The sequence below is a fragment of the Cydia splendana genome, chromosome 8 (assembly GCF_910591565.1).
Source record: "Cydia splendana chromosome 8, ilCydSple1.2, whole genome shotgun sequence".
Lineage (NCBI taxonomy): Eukaryota > Metazoa > Arthropoda > Insecta > Lepidoptera > Tortricidae > Cydia > Cydia splendana.
Window position 1 is genome coordinate 12587953 of NC_085967.1, and position 19562 is coordinate 12607514.

At 43.9% G+C, this 19562-nt stretch overlaps 1 protein-coding gene across 4 annotated transcripts in view; it reads left to right on the forward strand.

The window, feature by feature from the left end:
* Positions 1-18585, forward strand: part of LOC134793130 (ecdysone-inducible protein E75) — a 136211-nt gene extending 117626 nt beyond the window's left edge. For 2 of the 4 annotated variants that reach the window (XM_063764689.1, XM_063764691.1), the window contains exons 2-5: positions 5983-6071; positions 12847-12991; positions 16404-16639; positions 16749-18585. In XM_063764689.1, the coding sequence (XP_063620759.1) occupies positions 5983-6071; positions 12847-12991; positions 16404-16639; positions 16749-18248 (1970 nt within the window). In that variant the 3' untranslated portion in view covers positions 18249-18585. Of the gene's footprint in view, positions 1-1959; positions 2248-5982; positions 6072-12846; positions 12992-14807; positions 15209-16403; positions 16640-16748 lie in introns of those variants that run through there. The other 2 variants (XM_063764690.1, XM_063764692.1) reach the window with 2 other exon arrangements.
* Positions 18586-19562: the final 977 nt, after the last annotated feature.

Below are 19562 nucleotides of genomic sequence, written 5' to 3' on the forward strand. Positions count from 1 at the left end.
AAATAGTAAGTAGGGAACTGATGCAAGCTTATGAGATGAGGTATATAAAGGATATTTTTTACTAAAATGTAAGGTTTTGTTTGGATGCACGTGGAAGGATATTTGCGAAGCCATTAAAAATGTTTCCTTTGTGTAAAAGGGAAAGTATTGAGGCGAAATAATTGAAGCAAAAACTTGAAAAAAATGAACGCACCTTTCTGTCAGATGGTAACCCTTTAAAATACGCAAAACGTGCGTTTACACTGTTTATTTTTACCGAAATTACTATTTTTAAAAACTTTCTTGGCATCTGGCTGGAGAGTTTGCAAATATAATGTTTTAGTATACCTACCAACTTGTACCTTTGTTAATATGAACGTTCATTGAACATATTTTTGGCAACACTACTGGGCCACAAAAGTTCGATGCAAATGCTCCGTTTTCGTTGATGTCTACCTATTGCAAAACCTATGTGTAAGGTATGGAGTTATAGTTATGTGGTTACAGTCGAGGTTATAACCATAATTACGACAGTTGGAATTAGAACATAACTATTATAAATAGGTACCTAGTGTTCTTTTCAATTATGGTTTTTAATTAAAGGGAAAGGGAGTTGAGATCGGTGATGCTTCGTGAATTTGAGTCTGGATAAATGTAGTAGGAATGATCAGTGTGTTGGTCATGGTATCAACACTATCAACGCAAATAACGCGATACCTACATACAGTTAAGTTATGTAAAAAATTTACCATGGTAATTTGTGTTGTTTGGTGTTTTGACCGTAAAATAAGTAGATAATTATGCATATAGTGATTGAATTCACTGTGTTGTGTAGTACATTTTTACTTGATACATTGTATATAAGAGGACTATAAAGAGTGCTAAATATGTAGTATGGCATAACAGATACTGTAAGAAAATTAATAATTACAAATCGTAATGGAATGAGGAAAATGGCGCGGAAATGGACTAGGACATCGCAGTGGTTCAGTGTGGCAGGAGCAAGTCACGCGTCGTCCGCGCCTGCGCCGCGGCCTTGACCGGCCTGCGCCAAAATTTCCAGGTCGTTCACCTCCCGCCCACTCCGCCATAGGTATCTCGCCCGCCACCGCGCCAAAAACACCTCTCCCCCCCGACGTTAGAGCGCAAGTTCGCAACGACCGAATTATACATAACAAGTTACGTACACTTGCGTGTTGTTGATGGAAACTTGTTTATCGATAATAAGAATAACATGCGTTATGCGTGCGATAACTATAGCTTTTTATCAATATTTACTACTTAATGTTCACATGTTACTAATGTTACTATTAACGTAGGCGTTTGCTAAAATAAAGTCAATCATTCGTCACGTCCCTAATAATGCGATAGTTGGAAAGGAGTTTTGTCACGGGGAAAAGTGGTAGGAACAGTTGATACTGTCAGGGGCGTAAGCACGGCGTGCTGCAGCGAGTCATTCCGCCACGCGGCGACCTACAGCCAGCGCTTACCATCCATGAGCTCGATTTCGTGTTCAAGTTCACTCGCGTTCCATCACCAAAAATATTTTGGTAGTGTGACGCAACCGGAGCGGCCACGGCGGTGTCCCACTCCAACGCTTGCGCTCGTAGCCGCGGTGCCGCTCGCGCGCGACCTTGGCCGCGGCGCGCCGCAAGGTTCGGGTCTTCGAACTCGAGCGCGAGCCGAGGCGAGGGGCGAGGGGCTCTCAGCCCTCCAATCGCTCGCCGCGCACTTCCATGCGCGCTCACGATTGGTCCATCGGCGGCGCGGCAATGACCTCGGAGTTCGAAGCGCGCCGAGCCTCGCTCCTAAGCACATAGGCCAACAGAGCTACAAGTCGATAGGGGCGAGAATCGCTTGAGGCGTGCGCTCCGCTGTCGAACCGATTGTATCGCACGGGGAGCCGATCTTTTTGCAGACTTTCACTCTTAAGGGGAAGCTCGCGTGGTTTCGAGCAGGAGCGCGCGCGGGCTTCGTTCAGTTCGTCGATCGAGCTCGAGCAAGGCGCACGCGGCGCGTGCAGTGTAAAGCGACCTTCATCCCTCGCTCCCGACCGACTCATGCGGTGCCGTCCTGTGACGAGTGCGGGCAGGACGAATGTGCAGGGCCTAGGGGCTCTGATGTGCTGAAGCGTGTAGTGTAGTGAGGACAATTAAATGACTTTAGTGATGTCTCCGGACAGTAGTTACGGGCGCTACGAAGCGCTGCCTGCGGACGGCGGGATGATCAATCCGGCGCACCGGGAACGGGAGCCCGAACTGCATATAGGTAGGATTTGACCTCTAAACAATCAGTACGCACTGTTCGTTTACATCTGCAATGATGAAACACTCTTTCCTGTTGCTGATTATTTTACTGCAACGTTATGTCATGTTATGTAAAAGTAGGGTACCTACCTGCCCTAATTCTAATATTAATAGGACCCCTATCTTTATAAGATTGGATACCAAAAAAAAATTAATAGCTTTTGCATTATATCATATATTTCTGGTTCCAATTAATTGTTTTAAATTTTTTGCATCGAACTATGTATATTAATATTTATTTCTGAAATAGCTAGAAGGTACCTACCTCAATAACATATATGTATAATTATATATGTATTATATTTCATAAAATGAAGGTAAGAATTGGTTTCAATAAAACGTAAATAGGAACCCGCTAGGTATTTACGTAGGTAGGTAATACCAACTAGGATTTTAGCGGTTACCCACCTACCTACAAGAAAAATTTAACACAATTGGCACTGATTTTGGCAGGAAAATAAAATGTGTACTACATTTTATACTAACACTTTTCTCGCAAGTTCTTACATATTATACGTACCTATCTATCGTACATAAATATCTTAATTTTCTGTACACCAAAAAGATATAGGTAGATATGAACTTAATCAAATTTCCTTTACTTACAGCTATATAATGCAACCCTACTTATGGCTCCTCTTCACGTTGGGCCAACGCCAACGAGGGACGCAGCCATGCGGTAGAATGAGATAGCAATATCACTTGCTCCCTCTAACGCATAAATGCGTCCCTCGTTGGCGTTGGCGTTGGCCCAACGTGAAGAGGAGCCATTAGGTAGGTACCTATGCAAAATATCAAGATTATTGATTACCATACCCGTAGATCTGTTAACCTTTTTATAAATTGACAAATACCATGTTGACAAAGGTATATTAAAAATCTATAATTTAGGTAATAGTGGCTATCTATGCTCAACCTAACAAAATGTTCGTTGGAGTTGGAGCTGACGACGGTTACAATCAAAAAGAATAAAAATAATATCAACATTGAAAAGCCCACAACAGAAATCACAATTTTATGCTAGATTAGCTGCAAACGACTTTCATAAGATTAATGATTGCATACGAATCATTAGTATGAAAGGGTACAGAGGAAAGTTTTAGCAGAACGACGGACCGTTCGCAGAACGAATTATTGATGGATTAACGCGACTGGCACCACTTCCGCGCGGAAGGGCCCCAAAAACAATTAAAACGGCATTGTGCTAAACATACACTCGTCGAACAGTATCGATCGGTTCCCCTGCAAATTGAGGGGGTCTGAAGCATGCCCACAGGGAGTCCTTATACATTTCTATTCGATTCCTAATGATCTTATCGATTGCCTTTATTCTGTTTTCTCTCCCATGAAATTTCTGTAATCAACAAAAGAGTTAACCGTTGCACACATCGAGTCAAATTCTAAAACTGAACTTACACCGTTTCTTTTCTCAACATTTAATAAAGTAATCATAACATACACACGCTGGAAGGCACGAGGCGTCAGCTGCTTTCTCGCTATCACTTTTACTTTTCTGCCGAGGCGATGCTGTCAAGTCTTACTACCCAGTAATCCACTCGTTGAACATGCAACCATATATTATAAACATTATGGCAGAGTGTTAGCAAAGACATTGTTACTTCGTATAAGATTAATAAAGTCTAAGGAAAAAACGTGCCTCGGAAATCAAGAAAAAGTCATTCTCGGATAGATGGCGCACACACCTTTGGCCTATGCTCGGCTAGATGGCGTGACGACACCGTTTCATATTTAACAATTTTAACACATAGTTATCAGTGAATGAACATGGGTCATAATGATATAAAAATAATAAAATAAATTATCCGTATATGTACATTTTTTGTTAATTTTATACGTTTTCATTTTGAGTTTTAGTCGTGTGTCGATAGATGGCAGTAAATTTACTGTGACTACAAAATTTACTATGACAGGACCCCTCTATACTATCTATTCTCTTTGGTGTTAGTGACGGCATCTTAGCATACAATCACAAAGTAGGTGGCGTTGTTGCTGACATTATAATTCTGATACTAAACTAAATTTGATCTGTCAGCAATATGTGCTACCGTAACCTTGGATAACATTTCCGGATAGTACACGAACGTGTGCTATAGCGGTATAGGAATAGAAGCGTGCTTTTTGCACAGTTACATACAAAATGTATTTACAAACAAGCATCGCCATGACACCGATTCGGAACGCGGTCGAAACAGCAACGTCAATGTTATGCACGGTCGGTGCTCGCGTTACGTGGCGGCGACTTTCTCGCGCTTTCCTCGACTCTAATTGACGTAACCAACCAGCGAGCTCTCACACGCGCGGCTTAGAAAAACGCGCGAGTTGCATCACTCGAGGAGAAATGGCTGCACGCCACCTACGTCTGTTGCAACTGCACCAGTTACGTCTCGCGGCGCCGAGCACTTTCCCTGCCCCATTGTGATCCCCACTGCATCGCGAGTACGCACCATTGAAAGCGCCGCTCGAGATGAGACCGAAATTATAACTCCGAGGGTAATCAAACAGTCTGTAGAAAAAAGAAAGTAACTCCATAGAAAGCGACGGTGCGTCGACCTGCGGCGAGTAGTGCGCGCCAGAAATAGAAAGTTTCTTCCAAAAGGCTCGCCGCGCTCCCTTAACAAATAAACAAACTGCTGGGAGAGGAAAGTGAGAGCAGTCGAGGGCGCAGCAAACCTGTTCCCGCGCCGCCCGCGCTCCGATGCAACCCGACCGCCTCAGGACTTTTTGTCTATCACTGACCTACTAACCAAATCGTTTCACTCATTATTAACTGCCGGTCTAATGTTGAAACTAACGACTCCAGCTACTAATCATCTTTTCAATTATGACTAAAACAATATTGCTCTTATTAGATATCTCTAACAAGGATATGAAGACATATCCAAGAGGGTGGATCAGTCTCTATGTCACATTGTGTGTTAGTTGCGGTGAGGTCGTTGACTCCACGCAAGTCACTGGTGGGTCTGCGCTTTCTAATATAACCAAAATAACTATTGAGCGTCACCTTGACGCACGCAACTCTATGCGGTTGCGTCACTCATTTCTCATTTCATTAGTGAGACAGATTTGAAGATATGTAAGAAGTATAGTAAAAGTATGCGAGTCTGGAATTTACGTAATGACTAAAATAATCTTAACGGCCATTAAATTAAAATAGTTTTCATAAAGAAGATAATGAGAATTGCATTGTGCGTGCAGTTAGTACCTAGTCACGAGACTCGAGCGGCCGCAACTCAGCGCTCGTCATAATAATGTTTTCTAATCAAATAGGTAGATCAACTCACTTTCCTGAATTCTCCATCGGCAAAATCGCTTGTTTTCCTATAAAAGTACCTATAAAATAAGTAACCAACTATCTCATCAGATTAAATAGAAGTGAGATACCTTGAAAAATTGTGAAAATTTCCGTCATCTAATATAGCGCCTCTTGTTAACTTACCCTTTTTTGTATTAAAATGTCAGTCGATTCGATACAAAAGCGTTGCAATTTTCGCTATTAACAGTTGTGAATGTAGCGCTGCAAGGCCACCGAGTTATCGGTGCTCACGTGCGGCCAGTGTTTATTATACAAACGTTACGAGCCAGGATGTTTGGCTTGGCACTAGCCCCTAACACCATCTACAACACCGAAGCACGTAAGGCAAATTTACAGCTGATGTAATTGTTGTGTTTGTTACAGAGTTCGACGGTACCACGGTGCTGTGCCGCGTCTGCGGTGATAAAGCTAGTGGATTCCATTACGGCGTGCATTCCTGCGAGGGCTGCAAGGTAAATATCACTTATATGAGTTCTTATATTTATATGGACACTTTCAATGATGTTGTGTTGTGTGATGACACATAAAAACAAAAGCACGGGGACAGTAACCTACCGTACTAACGTCATACTCGCATGACATCGTAACACATTTATTGAAAATGTTCATATGTCTTATACATTGATATTTTTAAATATAATTGTTTATTTAAGAGGTCGTCGAAATCCAACATGCTCACTAGCTCGACAAAAATTTATAATAATACACGCCACAACCACACTACCTACGTAATGACAGGTTAATTAAACCTAAAGGTGTCTACAAGTAGTAGTTGGGGTAGTTCTCGGAGCAGGAAGTTTTCAAACAGGTGACTGTTGCACTCCATCCTGCCAGAACTCCGCAAGGCCGCACCACACGGAAGACAATCTCTGCGAACAAAGCGACCAGATAACCTTATTTATTTACACAGCATAAATCCGATTTACATGCCTAGTATTGAATAGCTATAAAAACGTCGTGTGAACTTGTTAGATCGAAAGCGGTTTTGGGTCGCCAGGTACCTGCCGCCGGTCAACCGGGCCCCTCTTCATTCGATCGCTTTTTATTTTACTCGATACCTGTCCCGGAACAATCACACGGGAACGAGCTCTTTTATAATGTTATAATTCTTTAGACTTTGTGCAACGGGCACAAGACGAGGTCAGCGCGAAAAGGTTAAACGTCTTTGAATAGAGCCACCCCAACCGTAAATATACTTTTGACCCAGTTTGTACCTATTTGATGTGATGACGACATTGTTTCGTTTTAAAATGAAGAAGTTAGAGGGTAAGTGCATCATGTAATTTCGTTGCACGTAAAATGGGAATAGAAATTTTGATATTAGGTTAGTAGACACTCGTGTCACGTCCCGACCATATCACCCGCACTACCCGCATCCTTGCACTTAAGAGTTATGGACGGCTTTTTGTCCTTATTAATTTTAAGTTTCGTCTTCCGGGCAAAGTTAAATTGAAAGTAGGCAGGCAAGACGTGAGAAACAAAACAATCCAAAAATAGGTGGATACAAGCACGGACGCCGTCGTCAACAAAAAGTAAAAGAGAACACAAGGTCGGCCGTGCGGTAGCCTCTCCGACGCGCATTGTAATGTCAATATACAGAAAACCAAAAGCTACAAATAGCTATGCTCACAACACCAATTGTGGAAACCTGTCGATCTCACGTCCAAGCGTAAAAGGTTAGCGAAAGCAGTAAATTGGTACGTGTTCAGTGAGCGTTCAAGAGCAATGCAGTCACTCTAATTACTTCCTAGTGCGAACGAGTTTAACACCGTTTCCTTTAATGGCTATGATAGAATGCAAATATGCAAGCTTCCTTTTATTAATAACATCCGTGCATTTGTATTTAATTTATAATGCAACAATCTCACAGTCGGTAACCGACCCTCGACCCCGGCAAAGGTCGTTATAAGCGTGAAAGCGAGGAGCAGACGGCGATAGAAGTGCAAGTGTACAGAAACTGGTTTGTTCAGTGCGCTCGGGCACGGCTCCCGGACAATGTGTGTCCTTCGCCGTCTGGCCATCGTGCACAATGCACCAGACGGCTTTCACGGATGAAAGCGGGTCTGCCGCTGGGCCACCCTAACTCGCCACTTTGATCGCTTTATTATGTCGTTAAACTCTTAAATGCGAGTTCAAAAGTGATAAAACTTGTTTAAAAAGTAATTGGATAATTTCTTATAAGCAAACTTTTCCTTTATTAATACGGATTAAAGCTTGTCAGTAGTAGTAAACCCACTTTATTTCACGTAACAACGACATATGACAGCCATATATACAATTGTTAAAATAAATACAATTGCTAACTACATATATATTTCGCATTCTACAAGAAAAAACATCAACATAAAAAGATAATCCAACGTTACCTAACACTACATAACTCGAGCGAAGCGCCAACTAGCGGCGTGAATAAACAACTCACGACATTAGTTCAGCTACTCGCCGCGCGATGGCGCTGCGTGTAGATTGGAGCGCCGGTGCTGCTACGGTGCTACGCGACTACGATTGCAAACGTTCATTGAATGGCGCCAACGTACGGTGACGGGACGGCCTGGCGTTTTTCATTTGTTCGAATCTGCCTACGCAGACTGATGTCAATGAACCTTTGATTTTGTACATTAATAATATACGCGATTCGATAGTAAAATGGCCATTAGTGGTTTGAAAGGCTAGGTTTGTTTTGTTATAGATACCTATACATAGCACATAGAAACAGTAAAGTTAACTGTTTATTTGTATATAAGACTATTTGTCTTCTGCGGCGAGCAAAGTTTTACACTCTGTATCCAATTAACTGATTGCGTAGGTCTGGTAGTAGCTTGATAAGCCCTTGACTCCAATAACTTAATACACAGATAACTATCACTAATAGGTACTTAGTATCAATGGTTCAACTCTATAATTAAGCTGATATTAACTAATAATATTAACAATTTTATTAGTTATTGCAAGTACAATTACTTTTGTAAAACAGCATAATAGATAATGAGTAAATTCAAATATATTTTTTTGTCTGTCTTGTATGGAAGATAATTAAATAAACTTTGGACTATTTCAAGAAAATATTCGTGTTGTTGCTTAGCCATATTAAAGTATTGTATATTGACTTTTGACTACTATACCCTAACTATCTACTATCTGCATAAAAGATAAATGGCGGAGTTTTTACTCCGAATGTGGCAAAAGCCTGAAGACATTCTTCACCAGTCAATCAGCGGCCATAAAATAATTTCTTAAGGCAGGCAAAGGTAAACTGTAAATAAATAAATGCATAGTTGTAAAGTAAAAGCCCGGCTCACCTTTTACAGTTCCGCCGAGCTCGCCTTTGTTCTTCGGCCGACATAATTTCCTCGTGTCGTATTGTGGGTCGCTCATTTTTCGACACCATTCCGTGCGGCGGGCGTCGACCTAGCGCTTACCTCGCGCGAGACCCGTAAACAACTTCTACGGCCAACGTACGCTACGTGAACGTAACCCACATTATTTTTGAACTGTCAGCTCAAAAGTTCGTTGATCCCCGAGCGGTCATATTTATTGGGAGCATCACACTGCAAGTTGCGTCCGTGATTTCCGGCTTGCCGCGCCGGCCGAACTTGACTCTTCGTAATAAAGATTTTAGTGCTTTTCTCGGTCGTTTGGGTAAAATGTATGGCCTATTTCTGTATCGTAGTCAGGTTATATGGTAAACACGGAACGAGTAGATAGCAATTGTTATTTTGCCGGCAAACGTACATATTTATAGGGTACAATAATAGAATGTTTACAACTGCATAATAGTAAACAAGCATGGGTACCGTAGCAGCTACGGCGTAGCACATGGACGCCTGCAACTCCAGGGATGTTGTTTGCGGATTGTTGGGCGTTTAAAACCTGCACACTTCTTGAACTGAAGTACATAAACCACTTATAATTATAAAAATTTACAAAAAAACGGATACCTACCACTCAGCATACCTACGTCAATCTATTTCGATGGTACAAAACTTCCAATCAACAAAAAAAAAACAAGTCATCGCTTTGATTATGTATTTTATATATAAATAGGTGTATTATGAAGTAATGTGTGATATGAGTTACGCGACCGCGCTATAAATAAGCGTGTGAGGTGAGCGGGAAGTGAATCACAGGCGTGAGTCAGCGCGCTATCTGCCCATCTGCACCTAGCGGGCCGGTAAAGCCTGACTTCCTAGTAAATGCCGCTTTTATGAGGTTACTGATCTATAAGTCTACATTTTAGTTATTGCCGAAGATGTTTGTTGACTTTGTTCGTAGGTTTTGCAAGTTATACGACCGATGAGGAAAAATGCAGCGTTTAGCTATCTTTGTAACCTAAAGTGTCATTCTATGGAACTTGCTAACTATGTAAACAAAAGTCCCTAGTATATTCATCATTTTTGACAGTTTCAAGATGGCGGTTTGTTTACATAGTTAGCAAGTTCCATAGAATGACACTTTACCTGTAAACAAATAAAACATATAACCCATAAATAAATCAATCAATTCTTTGTACGGCTATAAGTAGCGATTTGGCAAAAAAAATACTGCTTGCGATATATTTAATATCAAAATAACATCTTAGTTTGAAATTAACTTATCACAATGTTTAGTAAGAATATTTCCTGACAAAGATGGTACAAGTACAATGGTCTTACAATCCTGTTAGACTCGTGCGAGCGCAAACCTACGTCCGACTCCGTCACCGATGACAAACGGAGACGAAACAGTGATTGCGCGCCAGTCCTTATCTCGCTGCGTCTCCGAGTCGTTGCCCCTACACCGTTACATTGTCATATGTTCATGTCGTATAACGTTCATGTCACCCGTCTTACTGCCTATTACGATTATTTATTAACAGTTAATATCAGTTTTGGTGAGCTTAGCGCCTAAAACGGACTGTATTGTTTCCCAGGGCATGAGTCAACCTGAATGACGACCCGCTACAAATTATTGTTTTACTTGTACGCTTAAAGAATGATAAGTCGCGAGTATGACTAAGCTTTTGTCAATACACTTGGGTTTTTCTAAAAAAACACATTCAAACCATATAGCGGGAAACTGTTTCGACACACTGAATAGGAAGAACTCCGCATTAAAAACTAAGAAATTAGGCACAATAAGCCCAGTTAGCGATAATCCAAGCTTAACTGTGTCAATGTAACGTTAACGACCAAAAAGTGTCGGTCGATCGCTTATCGCTCGGCTAGGCGACTAGCTGTGTCGAAAATTCTCGGTGGCGACCCACATCGCGCGCTCTGACGAAACCCTGCACGGTACAGCTATGTATTTATTTATGTGCTACTTATTTATATGCCTGCCTGACTCATGAGAGGGCGGTTACGTGCAGAACACGCGAGGCGAGTCATGTGCGCCATTCATACATACCCTTAGAAACAACCCTGCGCAATCCCGGTCGATGCACCTCCAACACCATTAAATACCTATTCGTGAATAAAGTTAATATTATTCATTATTCGTCAATAAAAATAACGCAATGTTTCATCGAGGCCACGCGTTTACTAATAACCACATTATAAATAGGTTATCAAATAAATACAAGTTTTTCCTGAAGACTGAATACCTACATAACGTAACATAACTCGTAACGCATTACCCATATTCAGTCCTCGTAGGCATCGCCACTAATTGGAACGAGCGCTGTATCACACAGCCAGCCCACATTGTTTACAGTTAAATAGGGAGTAAATGACAAATATGTAGTATTATTTATTATTTTTCTGGAACTCCAAACGAAGTCACCGTGTTAATTAGTCAGAGGTCGTTGACACGTCGATAGTCGTTCGTTCGCTTATTAATTATATAACTGGAATGGTACGTTTGTTACGAGGCATTGGGCTATGTATTCGCTATGTTATCGTGGTACGGAAACCGCGATATCTGCCTCGGGAGTAGTCCATGCACGCGGGAAGGTTTTGTTTTCACGGAAGGAGGTCAACGACCGCGCGGTCGGTCAGTGCCCGCGCTGCGACCAATTATGGGCCACTCGCACAGCGCACAATGGATCGATGGCAGCGCGAAATTGGGCCACCGCCCGCCGCCCGCGCCCCTACCCCCGGCCGCGCAGCCTCCGCCCGCGACTCGACACCGTACCACTCTTTGTCCTGCCTCTCCAGCAAATTACTTCGACGCGAGCTCAAGAGGCTCTACTCTAATTAGTAGCCGACTCTACATGCGGAGCTTAACACGGCAATATAGGCACATGTGTATTTGCATTGAATAAAATGTGCCTAGTGCAGGTTTTTTATAAACAACACTTTTAGGTGCATGGTGACTCTAACTCGACTCATTACGACGAGGAAAATAGTTAATTTGCAAATAGGACAAGGTGTGCAATTTTAAACGAATAACACTATAGGAATAGGTATATTATAGAAGTCACGTCCTTTTGCTAATCAATGATTTTTTTACGATGCTGGCTTTTTGGCGATGTGTAACGCCGGCGCTCGTAGTAGAGTAGGGTGTAGTGGGTATAAATACTATGATAGTGGAATAGTAGCACTCCGCTGGCAAATCATTACAATGAGATACTAGTGGCGAACTAATTGGATCATTGCAGCCCCTAAGCGGGAGCGCGCGCGCATTGAGGTAGGCCGTGACGTGTTGGTGACGTCAGCGGGCGCGATTCGGTCGTCGACCCGTGCGGCCCGCGCCCTAGCTCCAGGGCGAGGGCGGCGCGGGGGGAGCGGGGCGGCGTTGTGCAATCGAGCGGTCGTCGACCCGGGGTGAACGGCCGCGCGCCGCGACGCCGCCGGGATGCGCCCGGCCTATATCCGGCGCACCGGTGCAGCGGCAGCGGCGCATTCTAGAGCGGCGTGGACCGTTAGGAGCGCGGCGCGCGGGGGCCGGGGGCACTCTCACTTTCTCGGGTGGGTCGGCGGCCGGCAACTAGGTCGCGGCTCGCTAACTGTGCGCCGCGCGCCGCAGCGCCCGCACAGTTCGCAGTCGACCGTCGCCCGTGTCGGTGCAGTCACTCTGCGTCATACCAAGACTCGGTCACGCGTACGCGAAGCTAGAGCGTGTGGTTGTGGTTGTGGCTGTGTGTGCCAGTGAATGGTGTGTGGCATGTCGTGCGAGACCGCTGGCGAGCTGCGCGAGCGGCACTCCGTGCTAGTGAGCATGCTGGAGGCGCGCCGCGAGTCCTCGGACTCGGGCTGCTCCAGCGACGGCTCCGACCTCGAGCCTGACTCTAACTGCCGCTGTGATCCCCAGGGTTTCTTCAGGCGGTCCATCCAACAGAAGATCCAGTACCGACCCTGTACGAAAAACCAGCAGTGCTCCATCCTTAGAATCAACAGAAACCGTTGTCAATATTGCCGGTTGAAAAAATGCATCGCCGTGGGCATGAGCAGAGATGGTGAGTTCAATTTTTTATTTCCATCAACACATTTTTTGCGAGTATGATCAAAATGTCGTTAAAATCGCCTAAGGTATTTTTCAGTGAAAAAAATGCTGTCAGCAATCAGCTGATTGTCAAAATTTTGCTTCAAAATCATAGTTCTGCATGAAATGTGCCAGAAATAGTAAAATTTACCATTTTAGGATAGTAAAAAGTGAGTTGGATTTTTATCGAAATTGTCATACTTGCAAAAAAAGACATAAACTTGCAAAAATACTAAAAACTTGCAAAAAAATGCCAAAACTTTTATTAAACAATTATTAATTGTACGCGTAAAGATTTTGTACGGTCTATCATTTTTTTGCATGTTTTAATAATATTTATCAATTTCAATTTTGCTAAAATAAATTCAGGTCATGTTAATTAGAAATGAGTGCGTAAATGATGCAACATTAGTAATGTGACGAGGCGCGACGTAGGCGGCATAACATAGCATAGCATACGCGCAATGTGCATCCATTAGCACGTACAGGAAAGTCCGCGCGCGCGCCAAGAGGCCTGCTCGGCGCGAGCTTCTGCGAGAATTGAGATCCTATTTCGCGGAGTGGGGTCAGCGGAGGGGGGGTGTGCGTGCGGTGGGGGTCGGGTTATGCAAGCGCGGGTGAGCGCACGCTAACCGGGTCGACAAACTCGCCGAGCGCCACAGGCTTGCGACACGGGCCCGTCTCCGACCGGTGAAAGCGGAGAAAGGCGCATTTCGTAAGCGTGAGAGGGAAATTTATGTTTTCACTTTCGTAATGCAGGTCGTTGCCCTCGCGTTTCTCTAATATACGCACATAACACGTAATAGGTGCAAGTAGTAATGTGATGTCAACAATTGATAGACTTAGGATGCAATAGATCCATAGGAGACTTACCTAATTGCACTAAGACTTTTAATAAGAACCTCTGTAGCTAGGTTATTCAAACATCTTGCTCATATATTCTGACGTAATCGATAATAACAATAATGCCTCAAAATATTTCTACATAAATATTAAAATTACATTGCTTCGTAAAAAAGCAAATCAAATTAATTCAATATATAGAAACTAAGTTACACGGGCAGCACGCACAAACGAACTAAAAAAAAAGCTATAAGTATTTTTTTATAGTAATAACTTAAATCAGAAATCTACATCTAACATAAATAAAAACAATTCAAATATGTCGCAGATTAGCTATCAATCCATTTCACACCCAACGGTTAGTTCTGCTACTCGCCAACAGATGGCGCGCATCGGCGCCACTAGCGCTCCATTAGAATACGGTCGGTCATTGAACTAAACGTTCGCGTTAAGACAAACTACAACTGAATTGAATGCAATGACAACAAACAATTACAAAAACATTGTTTTCATGAATTATAGGTACTTTATAGTACTTGAAAGAATGAGATCGAAAAAAAAATTCATTATACCATTAATGTGTAATCTTTACCATTTCTACTTATACATTGATAGAGCTCTTAGTTTCTTAATTTATAAAACAAAATTACTAAAGTGAAATGTTGACCCCTTTGTAATGATATTATAACAATATAGGTAACGATATGTGCAGCCTATCTTTGAATAATGAATACAAAGTAGCTAATCAGTGCTAACAAACACCAGAAGTCGTTTAGCACCATCGACCTCAACTACCCATAAAGACAACACGGACGTAGAGCGTAATCTCGGGGAAACCGGAAATTAGTTTTGGAAAATTCTCACGTCGTAATATGTATCGGCAAGGTTCAAGTGGAGCGCGGGGCGGGGGTCGGGAGGGGTGGAGCGGGGGCAGGGGCCTGCGCGGAGTTTATTGACGGCGCCCCCCTCCGCGCGCCGCCCGCTCAAGTTCAAGGTTGGAGCGGCGCGCGCCGTCGCGCAGTGCGAGGGAGTCCGGCCCGCGCATCGGTCGTCAGCCCTAACACCGCTATGCCATACGCTCACTCGGCCACGAGATCGCGAACCAACAACAACTCTCATCAACAACGGATTACAGTGCTTGTGAATACCAACTCTACTTGTGCTATGTGACACTATCTAGTGATTTAAATTGTTTTAATTAGTGACGTAAAGTTACCTGCTTATAGTTATCTGTGGCTTCGGCTGTGAATTAGTTAAGTGAAAGAAACTGTAATGGTCTTAGACATGGGAGAAGACCTGCCGATCCTGAAGGGAATCCTGAATGGAGTTGTGAAATATCACAATGCTCGTACGTATTTTTTTTACGAGTTTTAAAATAAAACACACTCAAAACACTTTAAAAAATATAAATGTTTTATGAGTAACTTTATAAAAAATAAAATCTTTGATACCAAATTATAAATTAAGGAGTGTAGGCCTAGAAGTGCTACGAACTAGTGCTACGACGCGTAGCAGCTACGTAAAACTTTAAACGCGCCTTTATGAGATTTAAAGATTATTTTGAATAATGCATTGTTTACAAAAACATCAAAATATTTATACAAACAACGTGATATCAATATGAAGTTATTCCTATAACAACGTGATACGAATATCTAACATACATTTGTTAGACTTCTACGAAATATTTATGTATTATTTTCTCGATAACATTATGTATCAAAAGTAAACGTGATCATGAAATTTAATGATTATAATTTCGTTACATTTTCCAAATGTAATAATATATAGCAAAATCAATGTTTATTGCGTTTCAAAATGTTTTTCATTCGACTAAAAACAGTAAAAACTACTTTAACTTAGCTATGCATCAATCGAGAAAATACAGAAACTATACTGACACATAAACACATACTTCAAATATTTTTATGTTGTTATGTTGCCCCTATGGGGACTCGATATTAAAACGATACGCATAAAGAGATAAGCGAAACAGATTGGAGCATCGCGAACAATAGGCCCTAGCATCTGGTGCGGCCCACTTCGCGCAGCGAAAGTTCGGAGAAATGGCGAGAGGGCGCTCTCCGCTTTCGTTTTCAATCGTGAGCCGCGCAAACACTTTCACCGGCGCCCGCGCACGAACGCTGCAAGCGGCGCGCCGCCGCCGGTCGCATACGGCCTTTCATACCGCGCCACCCTCCAGCCTAGCGCGAGAAAGTCGTAACACTTTTTAACGTGACCTCGCGGTTTGCGCTTTGTCACTCGTCATTCAAACTAGTTCACTGAATCGCTACATATCCGGTAGGCCCCGCAGATTTTAAAAAGCCTCACCGGACAATAGTCCGGCGGGACGGGCGATGAACTCTACCCTCGCGTCAGCTGCGCGTGCACATGGCTCGGGCGCTCGCCTCGCGACAGCTGCACCCCACAGTATGTTTAGCCGCGACCTTGCACAACAATCCCGTTCTTAGTTACGCACTCGTTTCATTTTAACGACTTAATTTTATAGAGCATGTGTTGAACTTTGTTTCTTTTTGTTGCAGCCGTGCGATTCGGTCGTGTGCCAAAGCGCGAGAAAGCGCGAATTCTGGCCGCGATGCAGCAGTCGTCGTCGTCGCGCGCGCACGAGCAGGCCGCGGCCGCGGAGCTGGACGACGCGCCGCGGCTGCTGGCGCGCGTGGTGCGCGCACACCTCGATACCTGCGAGTTCACCAGAGATCGCGTCGCCGCCATGCGAGCACGCGCACGCGATTGTCCCACCTATTCACAACCAACTCTGGTAAGCACCTTGATATCATGAAACTTTATAATACTTGTCACGCAATTTAATTAAAGAAAACTTGAAGTTTTACGAACAATGTCTAATGATCTTTTTCTGTTTGTCGTAGGCATGTCCTCTAAACCCGGCGCCAGAGTTGCAATCTGAGAAAGAATTCTCTCAGCGATTCGCCCACGTGATCCGTGGCGTGATCGACTTCGCCGGCCTCATCCCCGGCTTCCAGCTGCTCACACAGGATGACAAGTTCACGCTGCTCAAGAGTGGACTCTTTGACGCACTTTTCGTGCGCCTCATCTGCATGTTCGATGCTCCACTCAACAGCATCATCTGCCTCAACGGCCAGCTTATGAAGCGGGACTCTATTCAGAGCGGTGCCAACGCTCGGTTCCTTGTTGACTCAACATTCAAGTTCGCTGAGCGCATGAACTCCATGAACCTAACAGACGCCGAGATCGGCCTCTTCTGCGCTATAGTCCTCATCACGCCTGATCGACCGGGCCTACGGAACATTGAACTCGTCGAGCGAATGCACTCGCGCCTGAAGTCGTGCCTGCAGACAGTGATCGCTCAGAACAGACCCGACAAGCCCGGTTTCCTACGGGAGTTAATGGACACTCTTCCTGACTTACGGACCCTCAGCACACTCCATACAGAGAAACTGGTCGTATTCAGGACAGAGCACAAAGAACTTCTGAGACAACAAATGTGGGGTGATGAAGAAGGTTGCCCATGGGCGGATTCCGGGGTGGATGACTCTGCTCGAAGCCCGTTAGGCTCAGTATCCAGTAGCGAATCTGGTGAAGCGCTCGGTGATTGCGGGACTCCCCTGCTCGCCGCCACACTGGCTGGCAGACGGCGGCTCGACTCACGAGGCTCCGTCGACGAGGAAGCCCTCGGCGTGGCGCACTTAGCGCACAATGGTCTCACGGTCACACCAGTGCGCCCCCCTCCGCGCTACCGCAAGCTAGACTCGCCCACAGATTCCGGTATCGAGTCCGGTAATGAGAAACATGAGCGCATCGTCGGGCCCGGATCGAGCTGCTCCAGCCCGCGCTCGTCACTCGAAGAGCACTCTGAAGACAGGCGGCCACTCGCTGCTGATGACATGCCCGTGCTAAAGCGTGTCCTTCAGGCGCCGCCTCTATATGACGCCTCCTCTTTAATGGATGAGGCCTACAAGCCCCACAAAAAGTTCCGAGCGATGCGCCGCGATACCGGCGAGGCGGAGGCGCGGCCGATGCGGCCGACGCCGTCGCCGCAGCCCGCGCAGTGCCCGCACCCGGGCAGCCCGGCGCACCCCGCGCACTCGCCCCGACCGCTGCGGGCATCGCTCTCGTCGACGCACTCCGTGCTGGCTAAGAGCCTGATGGAGGGTCCGCGCATGACGCCCGAGCAGCTGAAGCGCACCGACATCATCCAGCAGTACATGCGCCGCGGTGAGGCTGCGGCCGAGAGCCTGCTGGCCTGCTACCGCGGCGGCTCGCCCGCGCCCGCCCCCGCGCAGCTGGCGCTGCAGGTGGACGTCGGCGACGCGCCGCAGCCCCTCAACCTCTCCAAGAAGTCACCATCGCCGCCGCGTGCATTCATGCCCCCCATGCTGGAGGCGTGAGGCCGGCCCGCGGAGCCTCTTGTCTCCGCCACCCCACCCCGACCTACTTTAAATTAAATCAACTAGTATAATAAACGTTCGCAGATCGTGTTAATATATTATATGTGATAATTCGTTTAGGACGCGTGCGTGCGTGGCCGGCGCCGGACGAGGAGAGTGCAAACAGACTGAAATATAATTTAAGACTATATAAGTATAATTTATATGCAATGGAGCGCCGGTCGCGGTGTGTTTGTGTGTGTATGTATCTATGTGCGTATGAGAGCGTGCTCAGTCATTTGTTTGTTAATATAATGACAGGTTGTCGAATTAAAATAAATCAGAATTGTAAAAATTATTACTGAATTTCATTCCCGATTCCTCTACAACCTTATAAATACATAAACTGAAAACTCGATCTCGATTGAAAAATACATATGCCTGATTCGAAAAAAATATATTAAATAGACTACAGAAATTAGCTATATAACTTAACTGAGATCGAAATTTCGAAAATGAATACCAGTAAACTGAAGTAACAGAACAGATTAATTTATGAATGCAATCATATTTAATACTTACTTACTAGTAGGTACAATGTACACGTGTCAATCTAGCCAAGGGCAAGCTGACGATGACGAAACCGAAACAAATACATAATTTCTACAACGCACGTAACTAAAGAATTTTCCAAGACAATGACGTGACACTGCCTGGAACATTCTTTGTTGCGATGACGTTAGTCTTACTGGACATTAAAAATATCTAAGTAAAACGATTAACTCAAATTATCCGAGAAAAAAACCTTGGAACCCAAAACAAAAAAAAACGAAATATCAAAGATTTAAGATTTTTTTTAGGTTATTAGGTGTCATCTGGTATAACTCAATCTATATCTGACGTCTTATCAAGGATATATAAACATCTCAATTACAGAAGTATAATTTAATACTTAATTATAGTGATAAGTAAACAGGAAAACTATTAATACCTATATACTTCCATTAGGCTCGATAAAACGAAATTGGTTATAGGTACTTTTAGATTTAATAAAATATCATTAATATTATGGAACAAAAAAAAGGCGCCATAAACTGCATAAACGGCTATTTAATCATAAATACACGTTTACGTGGGTCTGTTCGACATGTATTTGAATATACTACGAGGCCTACGAGTAAACATTCGCTAAACGTGCAGTGTCAATAGTAAGTATAATGTTCGATCGGAGATCCAAAGAAAACTGAAATTAATAAAAGGTATTACACAAAAAAGACAACTGCTTACATGGGAATTAATAGATTACTTAGGTACTAAATTACAAGATATCGATTT